This window comes from Eptatretus burgeri, chromosome 15 (genome assembly GCF_056783735.1).
Source record: "Eptatretus burgeri isolate ZD-2024b chromosome 15, Ebu_testis_v1, whole genome shotgun sequence".
Classification (NCBI taxonomy): Eukaryota; Metazoa; Chordata; class Myxini; order Myxiniformes; family Myxinidae; genus Eptatretus; species Eptatretus burgeri.
In genome coordinates, this window is record NC_140975.1 from 45,688,018 (window position 1) to 45,708,026 (window position 20,009).

At 42.7% G+C, this 20,009-nt stretch overlaps 1 protein-coding gene across 5 annotated transcripts in view; it reads left to right on the plus strand.

Annotated features, from left to right (window-relative positions):
* Positions 1–18,399, plus strand: part of LOC147012093 (regulator of microtubule dynamics protein 3-like) — a 33,259-nt gene extending 14,860 nt beyond the window's left edge. For 3 of the 5 annotated variants that reach the window (XM_085858332.1, XM_085858336.1, XM_085858334.1), the window contains exons 4-11: positions 20–80; positions 199–274; positions 2,304–2,381; positions 9,789–9,887; positions 10,008–10,061; positions 10,297–10,377; positions 11,507–11,636; positions 16,036–18,399. In XM_085858332.1, coding sequence (XP_085714458.1) covers positions 20–80; positions 199–274; positions 2,304–2,381; positions 9,789–9,887; positions 10,008–10,061; positions 10,297–10,377; positions 11,507–11,636; positions 16,036–16,124 — 668 coding nt within the window. In that variant the 3' untranslated portion in view covers positions 16,125–18,399. The remainder of the gene's footprint in view (positions 1–19; positions 81–198; positions 275–2,303; positions 2,382–9,788; positions 9,888–10,007; positions 10,062–10,296; positions 10,378–11,506; positions 11,637–16,035) is intronic. The other 2 variants (XM_085858333.1, XM_085858335.1) reach the window with 2 other exon arrangements.
* The last annotated feature ends 1,610 nt before the right edge of the window (positions 18,400–20,009 follow it).

The window sequence follows — 20,009 nt, forward strand, 5'->3', positions numbered from 1 at the left end:
TTGTTTATTTGCCTTTTAGGTAAAGAGTTGGCGAGTATTGCCGTGGATCTGGACCATAAAAATCCGGAGTGCCACAAATGGTTGGTTCAGTAGGATGGGTATGATATTGTGTTGTGCTGGGTGCTGTCATTTTTATCATCTTATTTATTTATTGTTGCTTCTTCAGTTTGGCTTGCTATTGTATTTTGTCTTCTCCAGGTTAGGAATTATGTGTGGCCACATAGCAACTCTGGATACTTTGCAAGAGAGAATCAAGCACGGATGCCTATTTAAGGTGAGACCTTGCAACTCGTTTGCTGATGTGTGATGTGTGCAACTCGTTTGCGTTATCTTGCTGGTGTCAATATGAGGCTTCCCTGCTGGTTTGGAATGATAGTTCTTTGGCTGGAGCCAGACCTTGCAACAGACTAAGGAGTGGTCAGTATTGCAGTTAGCACAATGGTAGGTACATGTCAGAAGAACACTTTTGAGATGAGAGTGTCTCATAATGATCAAGTCCAAGTAGTGCCGGTGGTTTGATCAAGGATGTCTTCACGACACCCTGGGTTGGGGCTTCGTCTGGAAGAAGAAATTGGTAATACAAAAGGTCATGATAGGTGCACAGCTGTCGGAGTCGTTGCCCATTCTTGTTCATTTTACCAAATCCGTAGTGTCCTAGACATGAAGGCCAGGAGTCATGATCAGCAACCACTCTCGCATTAAAATTGCCAAGCAGCAATAGCTGTTCCTATCTAGGAATCTGACTAGTGATGGACAAAAGCTGGTTGTATAACTCGTCCTTCACTTCTTGAGAAGAGTACAGGGTTGGTGCGTAAATGCTGGTAATGAGGTTGATGGGCCCATCAGATATGTGGATTCGGGGCATAATCAGTCTCTTTGTTCCATTTTCACCAGGCTCTATCATCTTCAACAATGAATTATTGACTGTGAGACCAACACTGTGCTCTCTAGTGTCTTCTTGGCCTTTCCCTTGCGAGAAGAATGTGTGGTCCTTTTCAAGCAGGGTACCAGAGTCAGCCGAGCATGTTTCCTGGAGTGTGACAATATCAACTTGAATTATCCTGAGCTCATTGTTGATCATTGCAGTCTTGCAGACATCATTTATATCCTGGAGGCCTTCTGACAGACCAGTCCTCGTGGTGCGTACATTCCAGCATCCCAACTTGAGTGCCGGTATCTTTCTTCTATTGTTTCTTCTTTTACCTGGTGCAAGATTTTCAATCCACTTTTCAGATTGAAAAAGCCCTTAGCCTCACACACTCATTGGGGCAGGTGAACTGTGGCAGGACATCATCTTACTGGCTGGGTACTGCCCAGCTTGAAGCATGCAGTAGCTGTCCAGTGAGATCTGAAAATCTCTCCCACCATCGGAAGCAATCCCTGGTGCCACGCTCTGCACTAATCAAGTATTAAGGCTTATAACAGGTAAACTTCTGCTTCCCGTGTTTTGACCACGCCACAAGGCGAAGCTGGAGTGTCCTCTCCTGGGCACAAGCATGGCCCCCCTCTCCACCTCACTGATAAAGTCCAAATGAAGGGCCAAAGCCGATGCAGTTTGGCACTAGTGATGTTGCAGGAGCTTCCAGAAGGACGTTGAAATCACCACGAGACTGCCTCAGGGACTCTTGACTCCGGATGTTCTATCAGGGTTTACTCCCTTAGCCTTTCCCATGAATTGGTATAGCCACAAGGCAGCATAGGTTTGCAGTTAGAGTTCCTTCTCATAGATGAGCAATCAACCAAGGTTCATGAGCCCCACCTGCCCGAAACGTCTGGTTTTGAGACGCCAGATATCTCCTTTCACCCCTTTTCCTGTCGGTGAAAACAGTTCCGCCACGTGAAGGCCAGGAGCTGGACTTGACTGTCAGAGGCTTATAATTTTGCACGCCATTGGGGCATTTTATAGGTAGTGAGAGCTTATCCTCGCAACCACCCTTGCTTAACAGTCTTGGTAGCACATTTGTATTGAACGTATCATCATTTGGTGTAATTTTGTTTTGGTCTGGCTAATCATACAACACTCATTAATTTCTTTTTTCTGGCTAACCCTAACCCGAAATTATATGATATATAGCCTTTTATATCGCCAATGTACAACTTCACAAGAAAGCAAAAAAGCAAGAATATATAAAATATGTACTACATTTTTCATTCTTGTTTTACAGTTTGCTTGGTTCGACTGTATTTACAGACTTATCAGCTGAAAATATTTGCTGAAGCTTGCTTTCTCAGCTATCCTCCGAGCCATTGACCTCATGTACTTCTTTTTTTTCTTTTTTCTTTTTTTAATGCTTGCCACACAGGAGCACTTTGATCGAGCAATTGAACTGAATCCTAATGATGCTGTGTCTCATTTCATGCTTGGTCGTTGGTGTTATGAGGTGGGTTACAAATTTTACTTGAGTTGTAAAACTAATCATCATGGAAAACTCTGAGAATTTTGACATCACTGGTGATTTTTACAATATCTTTGTCATTTGTCTCTTCACTGACACGATAATGCAGAGGAGGCATACTTGCCTTTGAGTAGTATACTCTGCATTAAATCCTTAACAAAATGAAATTTGATTTAAAACTTTAGTCCTGGTGCTTCACAGGTAGGGAATTGCATTAATAACTAGAAGGGCGCTCGGTGGAGCGCATACCTCCGCCACGTAATACCTGATCCACGAGAACATATCGGGCTCAATACATTTTTGAAATATCATGTTATATATCGTTTTTGGCCCCGTTTCTCAATGGTGAAGAATCACTTTTAAAATTGTAGTAGTCGGATCCTGATCCGGATCTTCACCAAAATCTAATCAGCTCATCCATGTCACGCACCGTGACATGGATGTCATCCATGTCAATCAGCTCATCCATGTCACGAACCTACCCACCAAATTTCATCCGGATCCATCTACAACTTTTTGAGCACAATATTTGCAAAATCCATAAAACATATTTGATCTCAAAAATAATTGGCTGGTTGAATTCATTGACCTAATATGCAAATCCTCTTCAAATTTCAAGTCAATAGGATGAAAATTGAGGATTTTAGAAATACCACTTTAGTTGTTGAACTTGGGCCTATGTTGACCTTTTGGTCGATGTTGACCTTAAAAATAATTGGCTAGTTGAATTGAGTGACCTGAAATATAAATCTTCTTCAAATTTCAAGTCAATCGGATGAAAATTGAGGATTTTAGAAATACTACCTTAGTTGTTGACCTTGGTCCTGTGTTGACCTTTTGACCTCAAAAACAATAAGCTTCTTCTGTATGACAAACTCGACCATGTGGTGAAGTTTCGGGAAGATCAGTTTAAAATTGTGACGTGTCGGTGACAAACACAGACAGACAGAATAACAAAATCGACTGACCAATACACTTGAAAAATCTTAGATTTTGCAACAAACAAACAGACAGAAAGGTGGAAACGTAACCCCCTTCACCTCCAGTGGCGGAGGTAATAACAGCTGAAAACCATGAAATAATAAACCTCAGAAATATGTACACGTCACTCCCCTATTCAAGACCTTTTTGAAGAGGTATGGATCATCTGAAAGTGGTAATTGATGTGATTGGCTAACAGACATTCCATATTTATGGATACTGTTTTTAGACTATTTTTTTTCAAACTTGGACACCAGCTGAAATGAATGCGAGGTAAAAACCTTCGGAGTGTAGGCTTTATTTCACTTGATTGAAGCCGATTCTACAGACACATAAAGGAATACATGTGCAGCAAGGAATACACGTGCAGTCGATCACCGCAAAATAAATCAGCAATTAGCCAGCATAAGCACGGAGTCCGGTATACTCTCAATTCTCACCATTCAACGAGCACCAAGTGAACCACTGCCGTAAATGACAATGCCCCAGGGACAATCCCACCGACCGCGCGGCATCACGGTTTTATCTGTCTCGTGTGCGAGCCGCGCGACATGTGATTACGCGTCACATCCTTTAATTCATCACATTCTCCCCGTCTTTAAAATGTAACTAGAGGCTCAACTAACGCACCATGGTTACTTCAATGTTATAGGGGTATACATTTCAAGCAGCGCGAACTACTTAAACTACAGAAGCATACATTCCAAGCAGTGAGGATTATTTTGAGTTATAGGAGCATGGTAAGGTGCCATCGAGGGATGCCGATTATCCCCTTTACAGATCGAGTCGGCGAGGGGGTTTTATCCGTCGACCTCTCCGGGAGTAAATGGTGGTTTCACTTGAGGGAGGCTTCCGATCCTCCTGGGGAGCCTCGACTCGTGCCGGGGATGACTCCTCGATCGCTCTCGGGTGGAATGCGGTAGCTCCGTCGCCACCATTCTCGGGTGGAGTTCCTGGGGGGGAAACACCTGGGGAGGGAATGTCAGATGGAGGAGTGCCGGATGGAGGAGTTCCTGCAGGAGGAGTACCTGCGGGAGCCAGATGGCGAACCGACACAGTGGTCTCCCTGCCATCAGGAAGTCTAACATGAGCATACTCAGGATTAGCATCGATGAGTTTGACCTCCTCCACCATTGGTTCATACTTGCTTTGTCGTACCGGGCGTTTCATGAACACTGTTCCGGGATAGGTTAGCCAGTTGGGCACCGATTGGCCGTCAACATAACGTCGTTGGTGAGTAAACATTCGTTCGTGAGGGGTAGCATTGGTGTACATACAGAGCAAAGAGCGTGTGGAATTCAGAGCGTCGAGTAGGGTAACCTCCCACCGCTCGGGCCCCAGTCCTCTTGATTTCAACGCCAGGGTTACGGCTTTCCAAATGACTCCATTATACCGTTCCAACTGCACATTACCCTGTGGGTTGTAAACCGTCGTTCGACTAGTTGCTATGCCGTGTTCATATAGGAACTGCTTGAGCTCGACCGACATGAAACACGGCCCTCTGTCTGAATGTATGTACGACGGTTTCCCAAATATGGCAAAGAGGTCAGAGAGACATTTCACGACAGTGCCCGAGGTCATATCCGAGCACGGGAATGCGAATGGGAACCTTGAGTATTCATCAACAACAGTGAGTATGTATCTGTTGTCTGTCTCGGTCGGCAGGGGCCCTTTGAAGTCGATATTTAGTCTCTCGAAGGGGGAAGTGGCCTTGATCAATCTGCCGGGAGCGGCGCCATAGAATCTGGGTTTTAGTTCAGCACAAACTGGGCAAGAAGCATTCATTTGTTTAATATCTTCGATAGAATAGGGAAGGTTTTGTCTGCGCACGAAATGTGCCATTCTGGTTACCCCCGGGTGGCACAGAGACTCATGGAGGTCTTGCAAAGCCCAACCGATTGTCGCCGAACAGTAGACCCGAGAGAAGGTGTCTGCAGCAGGGTTTTTCCTCCCGGGCCGATAAACAATGTCGTAACTATAACAAGATAGATCTATCCGCCATCTCATTATTTTCTCGTTCTTAATTTTCCCGTTATTTTTCCCATCAAACATGAAGGCAACGGATCGTTGGTCCGTGACGAATGTGAAGTGGTTGCCCAGTAAATAATATCTCCATTTACGTAGGGCTTCGACAATAGCGTACGCTTCCTTCTCTATTGCCGAGTGTCTCTGCTCGCTTCCTGAGAGAGTTCTCGAGAAGAACGCGACGGGTCGTCTGGACTGATTGAGTGTCGTGGCGATCGCGTGATTGGAAGCGTCCGTTTCCACCATGAACGGCACCGTGCTGTCGATCGATAATACCAAGGAATTACTGATATCGTCTTTGAGGCTGTGGAAAGCTTTTACAACAGCAGCATCTGGCGGGAAGTTTTTGCAATGCACCAGGGGATGTATTTTCCCAGAGTATTGGGGGATCCATCTGGCGTAGTAAGCGAACATCCCGATCACTCGACGCAATGTCTGCAGGTCATGAGGTGGGGGTAGCTCACGGAGTGGGCGCAATCGTTCAGGATCGGGCTTTATCGTGCCGTCGGCTATTGTGTAGCCGAGATCAATTGACTTTGCCGAGAATACGCATTTCTCGTAGTTGAGGGTCAGATTATATTTTCTAGCAATGCTCAAGAATCTGTCCAGATTCATATCATGTTCCCCCCGATCCTTACCGCACACCGTGACATTGTCCACGTAAACAAAAGTGTCTTTGAGGTTTTCATCCCAGATGATGTCGTCCATAACTCGTTGGAAGCAAGCTACTCCATTAGTGACACCGAACGGAATCCTCCTGAATTGATAGAGGCGTCTACCTGCCTCGAACGCGGTGTAAGGTTTGTCTTCCTCTCGAATGGGAATTTGATGATAGGCGCTTCGCAAATCGATGGTGCTGAATATTTTGTAATTGGCCACGCGTTCGACCATCTCGTCTATGCGCGGCAAAGGGTAGGCATAGAGATGGGTGAAGCGATTGACCGTTTGAGAGTAATCGACAACCATTCGTTTCTTATGGTTCTGACTGGTAGTCACCAACACCTGCGCGCGCCATGGCGAATCGCTTGGTTCTATAATACCTTCTTCCAGCAATCGCTTGGTCTTGGAAGCGATGAAGTCCATGTCGGTGGCGGTGTATCGTCGCGATTTGATCGCTATCGGTTTACAGTCCGGCGACAAGTTAGCAAACAGCAGGGGGGACGATACCTCTGCGGTGGTCAGAGCATTTAGAATTAGACGAGGTTTGCTTCCTCCAAAGGGTATTTCGACGCTCGTGTGCTGCTTGAGGACATTATGATCCAGAATTACATCTGTGCATAAATCACGAAGCACCAGTACCCTTACATCCCGATGCGTGTAGCCTTTTACGTCCAACTCAACATTGCAGTACCCTCGTACGCAGGACTGTAGTGATGTAGAGGCCATGCATACCGTATTGACTGTCGGGTGGATCTTCCATTTCCTGCCCTTCGCTACTGAGCTGTTGACGAAACTTTCAGAGCTTCCGGTATCAATCAGAGCCTCAGCCATATGCCCGTTAATTCGTACGTTGATGATAACTTTGGATAGATTCCCCGGTGAAGCTGCTGTTACTTTCTTTTGTGAGTAGAGGGCCACAGAAGTGGGTTTATTTCTTCTAAGAGTAGATTTGCATACCCTGGTATAATGCCCTTTCTTGTCACAGTTCATGCATGTGGCATCCCTGGCGGGGCATTTGTTACGGGGGTGTCTTTTATACCCACAAAAGAAGCATTTACCAACCGAAGTAGTTGCTGAGGAGTTTGACGACGTCTGAGTATCTGATTCCTCGGGTTTATCTCCATCCTCAGTGTCGGAGGTATCCCGGGGGGTTCCTTGAGTTTCCGCCGTAGCAGCGTTCATTATCAACACCGGTGTCCCATATGACTCAGATTGCTGCTGAGCCGTATCCATAGTTCGGGCCTGGTCAGCTACCATTTCAAGAGTGGGTTGTGCTTTTTCCAGTCAGCGTTGCCGAATGGGGGCTGACCGGAGCCCCTGGATGAACGCCTCTCGGGTCGCTTCATCTCTATGTTCCTCGGCGGTTACAGCCTGGAAACTGCAGTCTTTGCCCAACTGCCTCAGAGCTTGCAGGAACTGATCGATTGTCTCCCTGGCTGCTTGCCTGCGTGTGTTGAGAAGATGTCGTATGTATACCTCGTTCTTGCGCTTCAGGTAGAGCGCCTGCAGCACGTCGATCGCTGCGTCGTAGGTGTCACACTCCGAGAAGAGCCTGAATACGCTGGGCGAGACATGGTTTACAAGTGCGGCCAATTTGTCGGCTCCCTCTTCAATGATGGTCAGATAGTGTGAGAAGGAACGGAACCAATGCGACCACTTCATTTCCGAGTCAGTAGCGTTGGGGTCTGCATCGAACCTCTCCGGCTTGTAGATCTTGTCAATAGTCGGTTGAGGGAGCGGAAGGAATAAAGTGAAATAAATTGAAATGAATGCGAGGGAAAAACCTTCGGAGTGTAGGCTTTATTTCACTTGATTGAAGCCGATTCTACAGACACATAAAGGAATACATGTGCAGCGAGGAATACATGTGCAGCAAGGAATACACGTGCAGTCGATCACCGCAAAATAAATCAGCAATTAGCCAGCATAAGCACGGAGTCCGGTATACTCTCAATTCTCACCATTCAACGAGCACCAAGTGAACCACCGCTGTAAATGACAATGCCCCAGGGACAATCCCACCGACCGCGCGGCATCACGGTTTTATCTGTCTCGTGTGCGAGCCGCGCGACATGTGATCACGCGTCACATCCTTTAATTCATCACACCAGCTTTCCAGATGCACACAATGGGATGGCAACAATACAGCTGGAACGAGAACAACACTCGGTAGAGTGCATATCTCCACCAGGCTGAACATTTTACGTTTTGTATCCCACTCATAGGTTGGATCTGCATCCAGACCTGAACCAAAATCGAATCGGTTTGTTCTTTTCACCGACACAACTCATCCACCAAGTTTTGTCGTTATCCATCCACAACTTTTTGAAATAACATGCCATATATCGTTTTTGACCCGATCACTCAATGAAGAATTGCTCAAAAATAAAAAAATTCTCGTATCCAGATCTGGATATGGATCTTCACCAAAATCGAATCAATTCATCCTTGTCACCCACCCGACCTGTCAACCAAATATCGTCCAAATCCTCCCACAACTTTGAGATATCCTGCTCTCAGACAGACAAACAGACAGCGGTGAAAACATAACCTACGACGTAATGACGATGACAAAACTATAGCTTTGGAGTAGTAAGATGGTGGCATTTTCCAGGGTGAGACAGACAGGTTTTTACCTTAAAACCTACCGAAACCAAGCCGGAGAAAGTTCAAAACCGTTGAAGGCAAAAGAGAGTCGACATGAAGTCTATGAGACCACAAGAGGAAGTGTAGACAGCGGCGCATTACATGAGATAGGCACACAAAGTTGACCCCTTTGCGTATTGTAATATAGATGTCCTAACAGGGGTGTCGGTAACCTGACCTTCCTTTCTGCTGTCCCTGACTGGGACATTGATTGTGTGCTGGTACCTGTGTGAAATTAGAAATTCCTCCTTCCTGCTGTATAGTAAGTATTAATCATCCCTAGCCATGTAAATATCATCGTGGCTTTAGGATATAGTGTAGTGATTAATTTTGAAAGAGTGGTTCTGTGAGTTAAAACTGGAGTCACCTAAATACACCAAGCCCAACCCCTCCCCCCCCCCACCAGCCCTCAGCTAATCAGCATTACGTATCCACCGGTGCTTGGTCTTTCATCTCCACCTATTCATTATTCATGATGGTTCATTTCCGTTCCATTTCCACCTACTCTCTATCTATCTATAAAAATCGCACCTTTGGAAAACTAATAATCAATTTACTTGGAATAAAATTTTGAAGTTTTAGTGGAACTTGCTCCCATTTTATTATTCCATGACAGCAGAAACCATTTAGAATAAAGTGTGATGGACACAGAAGGAGCACACAAACAACAACCACAGCTACCACAACTGCAACAACAAAAACGACGACTACATGCTATAAAAAAAATTTTTTTCATGTGTTTCACTTCATTTTGCATCCTCTTTGAGACTCCCAGATAGACATGCGATATCTTCGATACTATAATCATGCTGTTCAAGAGCGAGTGCGTCCGTCTGATACAGCGAAATGTCCCTTCCACCACTCTTAGTTTACTCACGGTAAAAATGTAATTGCGTGTGTGTGTCACTGTTTCGGGGTGACACAATCGCCCTATGGGTAATGTGCTAGTTTCCCGAATACTACCAACCTCCGTGGTCTGTTGTAATTTGATGACCTTTTGTTGCACTCTTTCACTTTAAGCTAACAGAGTGTTTGTTGCACTCTTTCACTTTAAGCTTACAGAGTGTTTGCTACACACAGGTTTCTCACGTGTCCTGGATCGAACAGAAACTCGCCGCGGCGTTCTTTGGCACACCACCGAGTGCTACTGTGGAGGATGCCCTACAATACTTCTTGAAGGTTTTATTGTTGCCCCTCTGTTTTCAGTTTTTTTATTTCATTATATCGTTTTATTCTGCATGATGCTTGTGCTCACAATCTGCACTGGATGACACGTTTGGGTTGTTGTGTCATCGGCAGACAGAGGATCTGGACCCTGGTTTTTCCAAGCAAAACCAACTTTTCCTGGCAAAGGTAATTTCAAGGCTTTTGTGAGAGTTGGAATCGTTTGAAAAACATTAATCAATTTTTTTTCCCCATAACCATAAAAAACTGCAAATATTGTGCACTTTTTACATTAAAAAAAAAAAATGTAATCGCAGTTAATGGTTTATGATATCAGAGTTCTTTATTTATTGTATTTAGATCTCATGTACTCGATTGTTTTCTCGCATTTACTGATTATTATTTTCACACGTCTTTCTTTTAGTGTTATTCGCAGCTTGGACAGAATGATCAGGCTTTGAAATGGTTGGATTCAGCCTCGCTCATGCCTGTGTCCACCCAAGAGGTAAGTATAGTGTATTATCAATTAGCTGGAGAGAACTTGAACTCAAGATTTAAAAACACCTGAGAAAACGAAGTTTGTTGACAATGCTCAAAGTGGTGAGAGAGGAAATAGGAAAACAGACAGACAAAGGGACAGACACATTCCTTTTATTTCATAGACGAGCAAAGAACCCGTTCATTCGGACAGGTTAAATCCCTCAGAATTGGCATATTTTAGTATGACTCAAAATACCTCCTCCCATCGGGAGTGGCACTATACCATACACACCGACATAGAGAGAATTGGGGTCCACCCCCACCCTGAACACTTGGGACTATGAATTTTTTTAACCCCTTCAAACCTTCCAGTGCACAGCCCGAGTACAACCAAAAGCTTTCAATTTGTTACCTTCGCATTCTGCGAAAGGTTATGTATTGGTCGCTGTGTATTTATTTATTTATTTATTTGTGAATATGTGTGTGTGTGTTTGTTTGTTATTCGCATAACTCAGAAAGTATTAAACCAAATTGCTTGAAATTTGGTGGGATGATGGGTTATTATCCAAGGAACATTTAATTAGATTTTGGGAGCGATCGGGTCAAAGGTCAAGGTCAAGGTTACGGAAAGGTCAAATTCGTATTTTTACCATAGCGCGGTCAATTTTGATCTAATTGGCATGCAACTGATGCCAAAATGTTCAGAATTCATTGCCCAATCTTGTGATGGGCGACATGACACAATTACGTCATTACCCTTGTTAGCGGTTGGGGGTCAAAGGTCAGTGGGGTCACGACCTTTCAAAATATGCGGTTTTTGTCATAACACGGTCAAATCAAAACCGATTTGCATGAAACCAACACCAAAATGTTCACTGTTCTGTTCCCCCCACTCTCATGCCAAGAACAAAAAAGTAGCAGAGGCAAAGGTATGCGCTCTACCGAGTGCCCATTCTAGTTTTGTCTTGTTTAGGAGTGCATATAAGTTAACAAAAGAAACAAACAAACACACAGACAAACTTCTCAAATTATACTATGATTGCACAATTAAGCAACAAATGCAATGGCAGCAAAACCAAGAAAAACAAGGCTTACTGCTCACCTTTACTTCTTTATTCTACCTTTTTACCACATGTGGAACCTGCCTTCCCAAGTTTGTTCATTCCAATCTTGCCTCCAGGACTTCAAATTGGCAGCACACGACCACCTCAAGTCATCTTCCTTCCCTACTCATGATATTTTCTGTCCTCATTCACCACAACCTCCCCAACTTACCTTTCCAAGGTGCTCGCAGGTTGCTCTGTTTCCTTCCGTCTTTTCTGTCCTATTCTCGTACATTCATAATTTTGCTTGTTGTGTCCACGTGTTGTCCTACTGCCAGAGCATTGCCTAATACCCTCTGTTACCTTGCACTTCCAAGAGCCTAGACTTTGTATTTAAACATATACATAACTAGAGAGTTCATAGAACGTGATACCCCATGCAGTGCTCAAATATATGCTTCAATTTTACAACAGTGATGATTTTAAAGTTCGTTTAAAAAAAAAAGAAGAAATCTGGAAGATGTCGTCTTATCGCTACCACCCTATCGAACTTGTCCAAGTACTACAAAACTGAACGTTCTTGGAAGTATTTAGAAGGCCATTTGTGTTCTCCAGTGTTCAAATATATAATGCAATTGAAATTAAATAAAGGTTGGAAAAGTCGAATAAAAAAAATTAATTCTGGAGTTTTCCCGCTGTTTTACCCAGTGTTTATTACATCACCCTATAATCGCACGTTACATTAATTATTCGTGCCTGTTGTTTGTGTCCTTTATAATGTCCTTTAAAAAAAATAAAGGAAAGTTTCCTGTTTGGATTGATTTTCAATTTGAGTAAAAATATTATCACTCCTCTCTGCACTTGCACAATCGGGATGAATTCAGAGACAAAGTACTGTTAAATGGCAAACTTGTCTTCCTATTCATATTCAAAATATAACATTCAATTTAAATAAGTTTTTCCTCCATCATAAACTGATAGGATGGATGGACAGACATGAACCAATTGCTTAACCCCACTTTTCGCTTAGCGTGCGTGAAGTATTTCAATAATGCTAGTTCAATGAATTCCCCAGTCGTTTTTGTTGATGCAGCTATGTCTTGCCATTGGGTATTCCAGACTGTGTGAAACATCACATGCATTTGACAGCTGATCAGAAACCATCTATAATTATTTTCCTTGCTGTATATATGCTGCTTATTGGTATCGTTTTATGTTTCTGCTGCCAAAGGCATTGTGTTTTTGGGTTGTCCATCAGTTCGTTTGTGCGTAATGATCTTGTTACCTTGATAACTTGTGAACCGCTGACCAAGCGGTAGAATCTTGGTAGATTCTATTGCCAATCTTGGGATTTTTGCCAATCTTGGTAGAAAGGTTCTTCCGGTTCTGGGTTTGGCACATGTGGATGACTGAACAGCACTCACTCCTTCCAGTTCATATAAGCCAAGTTCCCCAGACCAGATACATTGTGTTTTACTGTTTTATTTTTACCTCCATTATCTATGATGGATGGAGATTATGTTTTCACCCCTGTCTGTTTGTTTCTTGCAAAATCGAAGATTTGCAAGTATATTAGTTGGTCTGGTCTGTGATTGCGTTTCTTTGCTTGTCTGTATGTCAATCACCTGTAGGTCACAATTTAAAACCGATCTTCACAAAACTTCACGAAATGGAAGAGTTGGTCATAAGCGAGAGGCTTATTGATTTTCAGGTCAAAAGGTCAACATAGGCCAAAGGTCAACAACTTGGGTGCAGGTTCTAAAATCCTCAATTTTCATTTGATTAAGTTGAAATTTTAAGACAATTTGCAAAACGGGTCACTGAATTCAACCACCAATTATTTTTATGGTCAAATTTGTTTTCGGGATTTCGCAAGAATCGTGCTCTGCACGATGTCTTTCGTGTTCGTCTTTTTGTTTGTGTGTAGGATATCTCAAAAAGTTGTGGACAGGTTGGGTGTGTGTGGCAAGGTCGAATCAATTAAATTTTGTTGAAGATCCTTATACGAGAATATTTTAATTTTTTTTAAAAGTGATTCTTTACCATTGAGAGATAGGACCATAAACGATATATAGCTTCATATTTCAAAATGTTGTGGACGAGTAATAACAAAACTTGGTGATTGAGTTGGTTAGGTGACAAAAACAAGCCAATTTGATTTTGGTTCAGGTCCGGATCCAGATCCGGCTCATCAGTGGGATACAAAACGTAAGCTGTTTAACCTGGTTATCTCCACCACCGAAGGTGAAGGAGGTTTTGTTTTCACCCCTCTCTGTCTGTTTGTTTGCTTGTCTATTTTTCTGTCTATCTGGGTGCAAGATATCTCAAAAAGTTGTGCACGGATCCGGATGAAATTTGGGCAGGTTGGATGTGTGACAAGGACGAACTGATTAGATTTTGGTGACAATCTGGATCCGGATCCGACTATTTGAATTATAAAAGTGATTCTTCACCATTGAGAGAAAGGGCCAAAAACGATATAGTACTGTATAGCATGATATATCAAAAATGTATTGAGCCTGATATGTTCTCGTGGATCAGACATTATGTGGTGGAGGTATGTGCTCCACTGAGTGCCCTTATAGTTATTCCTGTTTTGCCGGTCGAGTTATTCCAGAGATCTTGACATTCCCAAATGATGCACGACAGCTTGATCTCTCCAACATCCTCCCCAGAATCCAGTCCGTAAAAGTGTGGGGGCCAGTACACACCCCTGACGAACTCCAGTAACAATTGGAAATAAGTTGGAGATGGTATCACCACATCTCACAGCAGTCTCAGTACCAGACGATAGTTCAGACATCAGATTGATCAGTTTTGGTGGCACCCCACAAAGACCAAGAATCCGCCAGAGGTCATCCCAATTCACTGAATCGAACGCTTTTCAGAGATAGGCTGCAAGCAGCCTCTGCCGAAGCTCTTGTCTGCGTTTGGTGAGTTCCTGAAGAGCAAGAATATGGCTAATCGTTGAAGCAAAGCACATTTCAAAGTTAGCCTCCAAAGCCGCCATTGACTGGGCATCCTCCATCGTGCAAAGTCCTTCCTTGGCACACCTGAACTCCGATCCATTTGCAAGGTTTTCATCCACAGCTTGATGGAGTACTGCTGTCCCTCTGGGCTGGCACCCTGCATCGCACCTTGCTCAACTTGATGCTGTGGAAACCATGGCCTTCAAGATAATTGGAATCTCTCATGATGAAGCTGAGTCTATGGGCCTATCACTGCTATTCCTGATCGGTCTCTGCCTTCTTCCACCTCCTTTCTCATCTTGCATCTTCTGCCCTCTCCATGATTTGTCCCCCCTCCCACTCCCCTCCAAGGCATCTGCAGGACACACACAGTCCACCAGCAACCCCCTCCTCGTGAAACTGCCAAAATTCAGAACCACCTTTCACCTCCACTCGTGTGTTCCTCCCCCCCCCACCTGTGGAACCAACTGCACATCTTCTTCATTTTCATTCTTCCTTCCAGCTCTTTTAGACAGCTGTTCACCACCATCTCACATCGTCCCCAATTCAAAACTATGATCTTCTCTACACGCGTTAAACCACCTTTGCTTCTGTATCCATCTTGTCCACTCCTTGCGTGCTCCTTACCTCTCATCGTTATCCGCCTCCCTTGTTTGGCCGTCTCAGTCTATTTTCTCCCTCCGCCCTGCTTTTGGCATTTCCCCCTTCTCCTTCTGGTGTTTGTTTTGTTATGTTGTGTCCTGATCCGTTCTATACTCTAGCTCTACCTCAAGCCTTGACTATGTATCCAAGAATGGTGTATTATGATGCAAAGATGAACTGATTTGATTTTTGAGGTCAAACATCATACAGAGGCATTATGTTTTTTTTGTTTTCTAGCCATCCATTTATGATTATTTTGTTACCACTGTAACTTTTGATCCGCTGAAGGGATTTTGACCAAACTTGACACACATATGGACTGCAATACAAAGATGAACTGATTTAATTGTAGATGAACAGGTCAAAAGTCATATGTCCTTAAAATCATTTTGCAGATTATAATTCGAGTTTTAAGCGGAGCCTGGTGTTGGCGCAGTGGTTAGGGCAGCGGCTTGGGATCCAAAAGGTCCTGAGTTCAAGCCCCGTTGGGCCACTGAATTAATACACCAGGGGGTTGACTCAGCCTGTCATCCTTCCGAGGTCGGCGAAATGAGTACCAGTATACTGGGCCGGTGTATACCCCGGTTAAAATAGCTGTACCATATCCCTGTGTCGTAAGAGACGACCAGGGTTGCGTCAGGAAGGGCATCCGGCGTAAAACATGTGCCAAATCACTATGCGGATCATACGGATGATCCACTGTGGCGACCCCGAACAGGAGCAGCCGAAAGCAGAAGAAGAAGAATTCGAGTTCGACGCATCTGATGTCTCTCTCCTACCTATCTGTCTCTTCTCTCTTGTGCTCCCTATCAAGGGACCTTTAGTTTTTCATGTGACGTTTAATTTGGATCTAACATGGGGGTAGGCATATCCATTGATGCATTCATGTCAAATTCTACCTTCTATTTAAAAAAATATATAATTTGTGAACTGAAAAACTCTCAACTGTTGAATCTCGTTTTCAGTTGTAAAGTGTCCTCATACCTTACCATATAAGTAAGAGAATGACTTTGTTTTATCAACCAACAGGATGTGGAGGCCCAAAAGGAGCTGGAGGAATTGATGGTGACTGTCGCAAGCTGATGATTTGTTGGGGAGGTAGCATGGATCTGCCTTGATCACTTTTAATCTATGCAATTGGTGGTTCGATGCATCAAATGTGCAGATGTCTTCTTTTCTGCGAGATGGACGTTGGGATCGACAGGCACAATTTAGGCCACGTTGTGATCGTTGATGTGTTTTTGTGACCTGATGGCTTTTCGCTGTGCGAGGACCATGGCTGTTTGTGTGTTGCTGTAAACTGACCATCGACCCCACTGAACCCCCACACCCCTCACCATCCCGCTGCTTCTCTCCTCACTACTATTGGTATTCTTACGCAAACCCATAAAATCCCCCATTTCCTTTTCAACCAAAGTAAAGTTCACAAGGAAGTTTGACACCTGCTGTAGATCTCTGACGTAATTGATGATTGAACATCACTGGATTTAGAAGGAAACATTGACCAAGTTCTGCTTTGGATTTACATAACTTAAAGCACAAGCAACTGATTTCCACACTGATCCACTATGGACTCGGTCTGCAGATTTTCAAATAAATTTTCACGTGAAATAATATATCCAATGCTTGAGTTCCTCTTGAAACTAGTCTATGAGGAACATTTTCCAATTTAATTTGGAAATTATTCAAGGGTTTGTAAAGTATCTTTATTCTGTAGACAAAATCCAGGCTCATGGAAGAGTGAGGTACGTGACAGAGGAACAACATATGAATGCACTAAGGGGATAAATGAACATGCGGATGGTTAGAAAAGATGATGGGTATGCATGGAATGGAGGTTCCACAAATGGAAGAACAAAAGAGTGGGGGTGAGCAGTAAAGAAGGAGGGGGTTTGCCAAAATAAAATGTGTGACTTGGAGAGATGAAACGGCAAAGGGAACATTATCTGAAGTGAGATGGTAGAAAGCATGCCAACAACTTGTTTGCAATGAGAGAGCACCAGGCCCTGTGCTTCTGCTTCATTGTTGGAGATGCAGTGTCCATGAGCGAGTGCTGTGAAGTGGAGGCACCAGCCCCTACGGGATAGACCTTGTAGGCTATGAGGAGTTGACATTTACCAAAGAAGGGCTTGGCACATTGGAGGATGTGCAGTCTATGGCTGGCTTTGGGGATGAGCTTTGATATGTGGTTTTACCCTAGAGTTTCCATTGCTAATCGCAAGCCCGAGAAATTTGAAATACTGATGATCTTCCAGCAGTTGATTGTGGAAATTGGTGTGTGGGTTTGTTTGACTATCCTTCCCGGGAGATGGGGTGCGAATTCCACATTTTCCTCGATTTGAAGGAATTGTTCCAATGTCCTAGAGCAGTACCTGATCCTTTCCCAGTCAGCGGAGAGGGAAGCCACAGTTTTAACATTTGATGTAAACCTTTAATAAAACAACCGTTTCGAAGTTGCGGACCAATTCTTTCCATTTGGCTTGCAATTGGATAATTTCCAAATAATACAGCTCTTAATGTCCTTAACTTTTCACCTCATGTTATTGATTCCAACTGTTTACGGAGCTGGTTCCACGTCGTTGAGTAATTGAAGCAGCCAACGTTATGCCTTAATGTAGCTCCAAGCAACCATTCTTACATTTCAACTTTCACCTCTGGCTTCACATTCATGGATGGCACACATTGAAAATGTACCTTTATGCTCAGAAAGAGAAATTTATTTGTCCAGAAGTAATTAATTGTACATTAAATGAAAAATGGAGAACATTACATGTTGAAAAATACAACATTAACTGTTTACGTGTACAATATTATAAAACTTGTTCATTGTTTCTTGAATTCACATTGTGCAATAATGTTGTTTTTCTATTTCAAAGGGGATGCACTACAAATCAAGAGGTCGTATTAACACTAAAGGAATTTCGTTCGGCCTCATCTACAATATTGTGTTCCATTTTGGTCTGAGTAACATCTGAGTAGGGATATAGCTGCTATAGAGAGAGAGTTCAGTGTAAAGCTGCGAGATTGATTACAGGGCGAACTAGATGAAGGCATGGGGGAACGTTTGAAGGAGACAGGACTTTATACATTGGAAAGAAGGCGATTGTGATGGGATCTGATAGACATGTTTCAGATAATGAAGTATATAGACAAGATGGGTGCAGTGGAGTTTTTCAGCAGAGTTGACAATGTTAGGACCAGGGGCCATAGCCTGAGGGTAAATAGATAAGAGTAAGGACAGTTATAAGGCAGATATCTCTCATTTGGAGAGTGGTTAATGTGTGGAATGGTCTCCCTGGAAAGATAATGGCTGCGGATGGGGTGGATAAGGTTTTTTTTTTTTTTTTTTTAGATCCTCGTGGAGGATCTCTAAGTCTTACTCACATTGTTGTTCTTCATCTTCTTCTTGTGGACTTTTTTGTTTCACAGCCTACAGTTTTCATCGAAACTTCCTGAAACTTGGTGTATATATATGTATATATATATATGTATGTATATATATATATATATATATATATATATATATATATATATGTATATATATGTATATATGTATATATATATATATATATATATGTATATATATGTATATATGTATATATATATATATATATATGTATATATATGTATATATATATATATATATATATATATATATATATATATGGAAATGTGTATGTATATGTGTATATTTATATATATATATATATATGTATGTATATATATATATATATATATATATATGTATATATATGTATATATGTATATATATATATATATATATATATATATATATATATAGTAAAAATACCCTGCGCAGACAGTAACCATCTCCAATTTTGAAAATTTTTCAAAAAAAAAAAAAGTTATGATGTCAAAATATCTCCGCTAATGGAAATTGCCCAAAAAATTATATCCGAAACTAGGCAAGCTTTTTGAATTCTGTTTGCGGGAATTGAACAGGGCATAAAGGCCCTGTCACACCTTGACGATTTAGCCAGCGTATGGCAACGCATCCAGATTTATCTAAAACGCTGGCGTACGCTGAACTATTGATGTTTTTTTCAGTTTTGGACGTATGTATAACGTATTAGTAACGTACACAGAACGTTTCGATAACTTATACCAACGAATGCTTAGCGTGTTGTCGGCGTTCACAACTTATGTCCAACGATAGTCTAACTTATGCATAGCGCGGCAGCGTATCACCGATGATCACTTGGCGTAGCCTATTAAAAGGCTGCCACTCGACGATTCAAATCATAACCGCACTATACATCGAAGTATCTACTCACCATGGAGTCTGAAACACTGACGGGTTCCTCCTGTGAATCCCATTTTATGTACTAATTCCCCTAAACGCTGCCAATACGCCATTATACGGTAGCTGTAAGTTAGAAACACGTTCAGTAAGTTCTATGGTCGTCTGGAAGACGTCAAATACATCTACATACGTCAATACACTTTGGGGATACATTACAGATAGGTTCAAAGCACGTTACTCGTAGGTTAGAAATAAGTTTTGGGTACGCGAGACATTACCTCGACGTATTTCGACCTACGAGTAACTTACAAGTTATGTGTGTCAACGATCGCATAACGTGCCTACAACTTATGGCCAGCGTATGCGGAACGTGTCAGTCATATGTTGGCATACGTCGAAAAATTTTGAGCATGCTCAAAATTTGTCGACAAGCTTGGCGTACTACGACGTATGCCAGCGTGCTTCAGCGTGCTCTTAACGTATACAAAACTTACCTGTAACGTATTCGACGTGTGCCATCGTATTCGCCAAATTTTTCATACATCGGCATACGCTGGCTAAAACGTCAAGGTGTGACAGGACCTTTAGCAGAGATGAATTACCGCACACATATGATACATCACTATGACGTCAAATAAATTTTCATGACGTCATTCCTCTTTTTTGACATTTTTTGTTTCACAACCCAGAGTTTTCATCGGATCTTCGTGAAACTTGCCATGTATATGCAGAAAGCCCA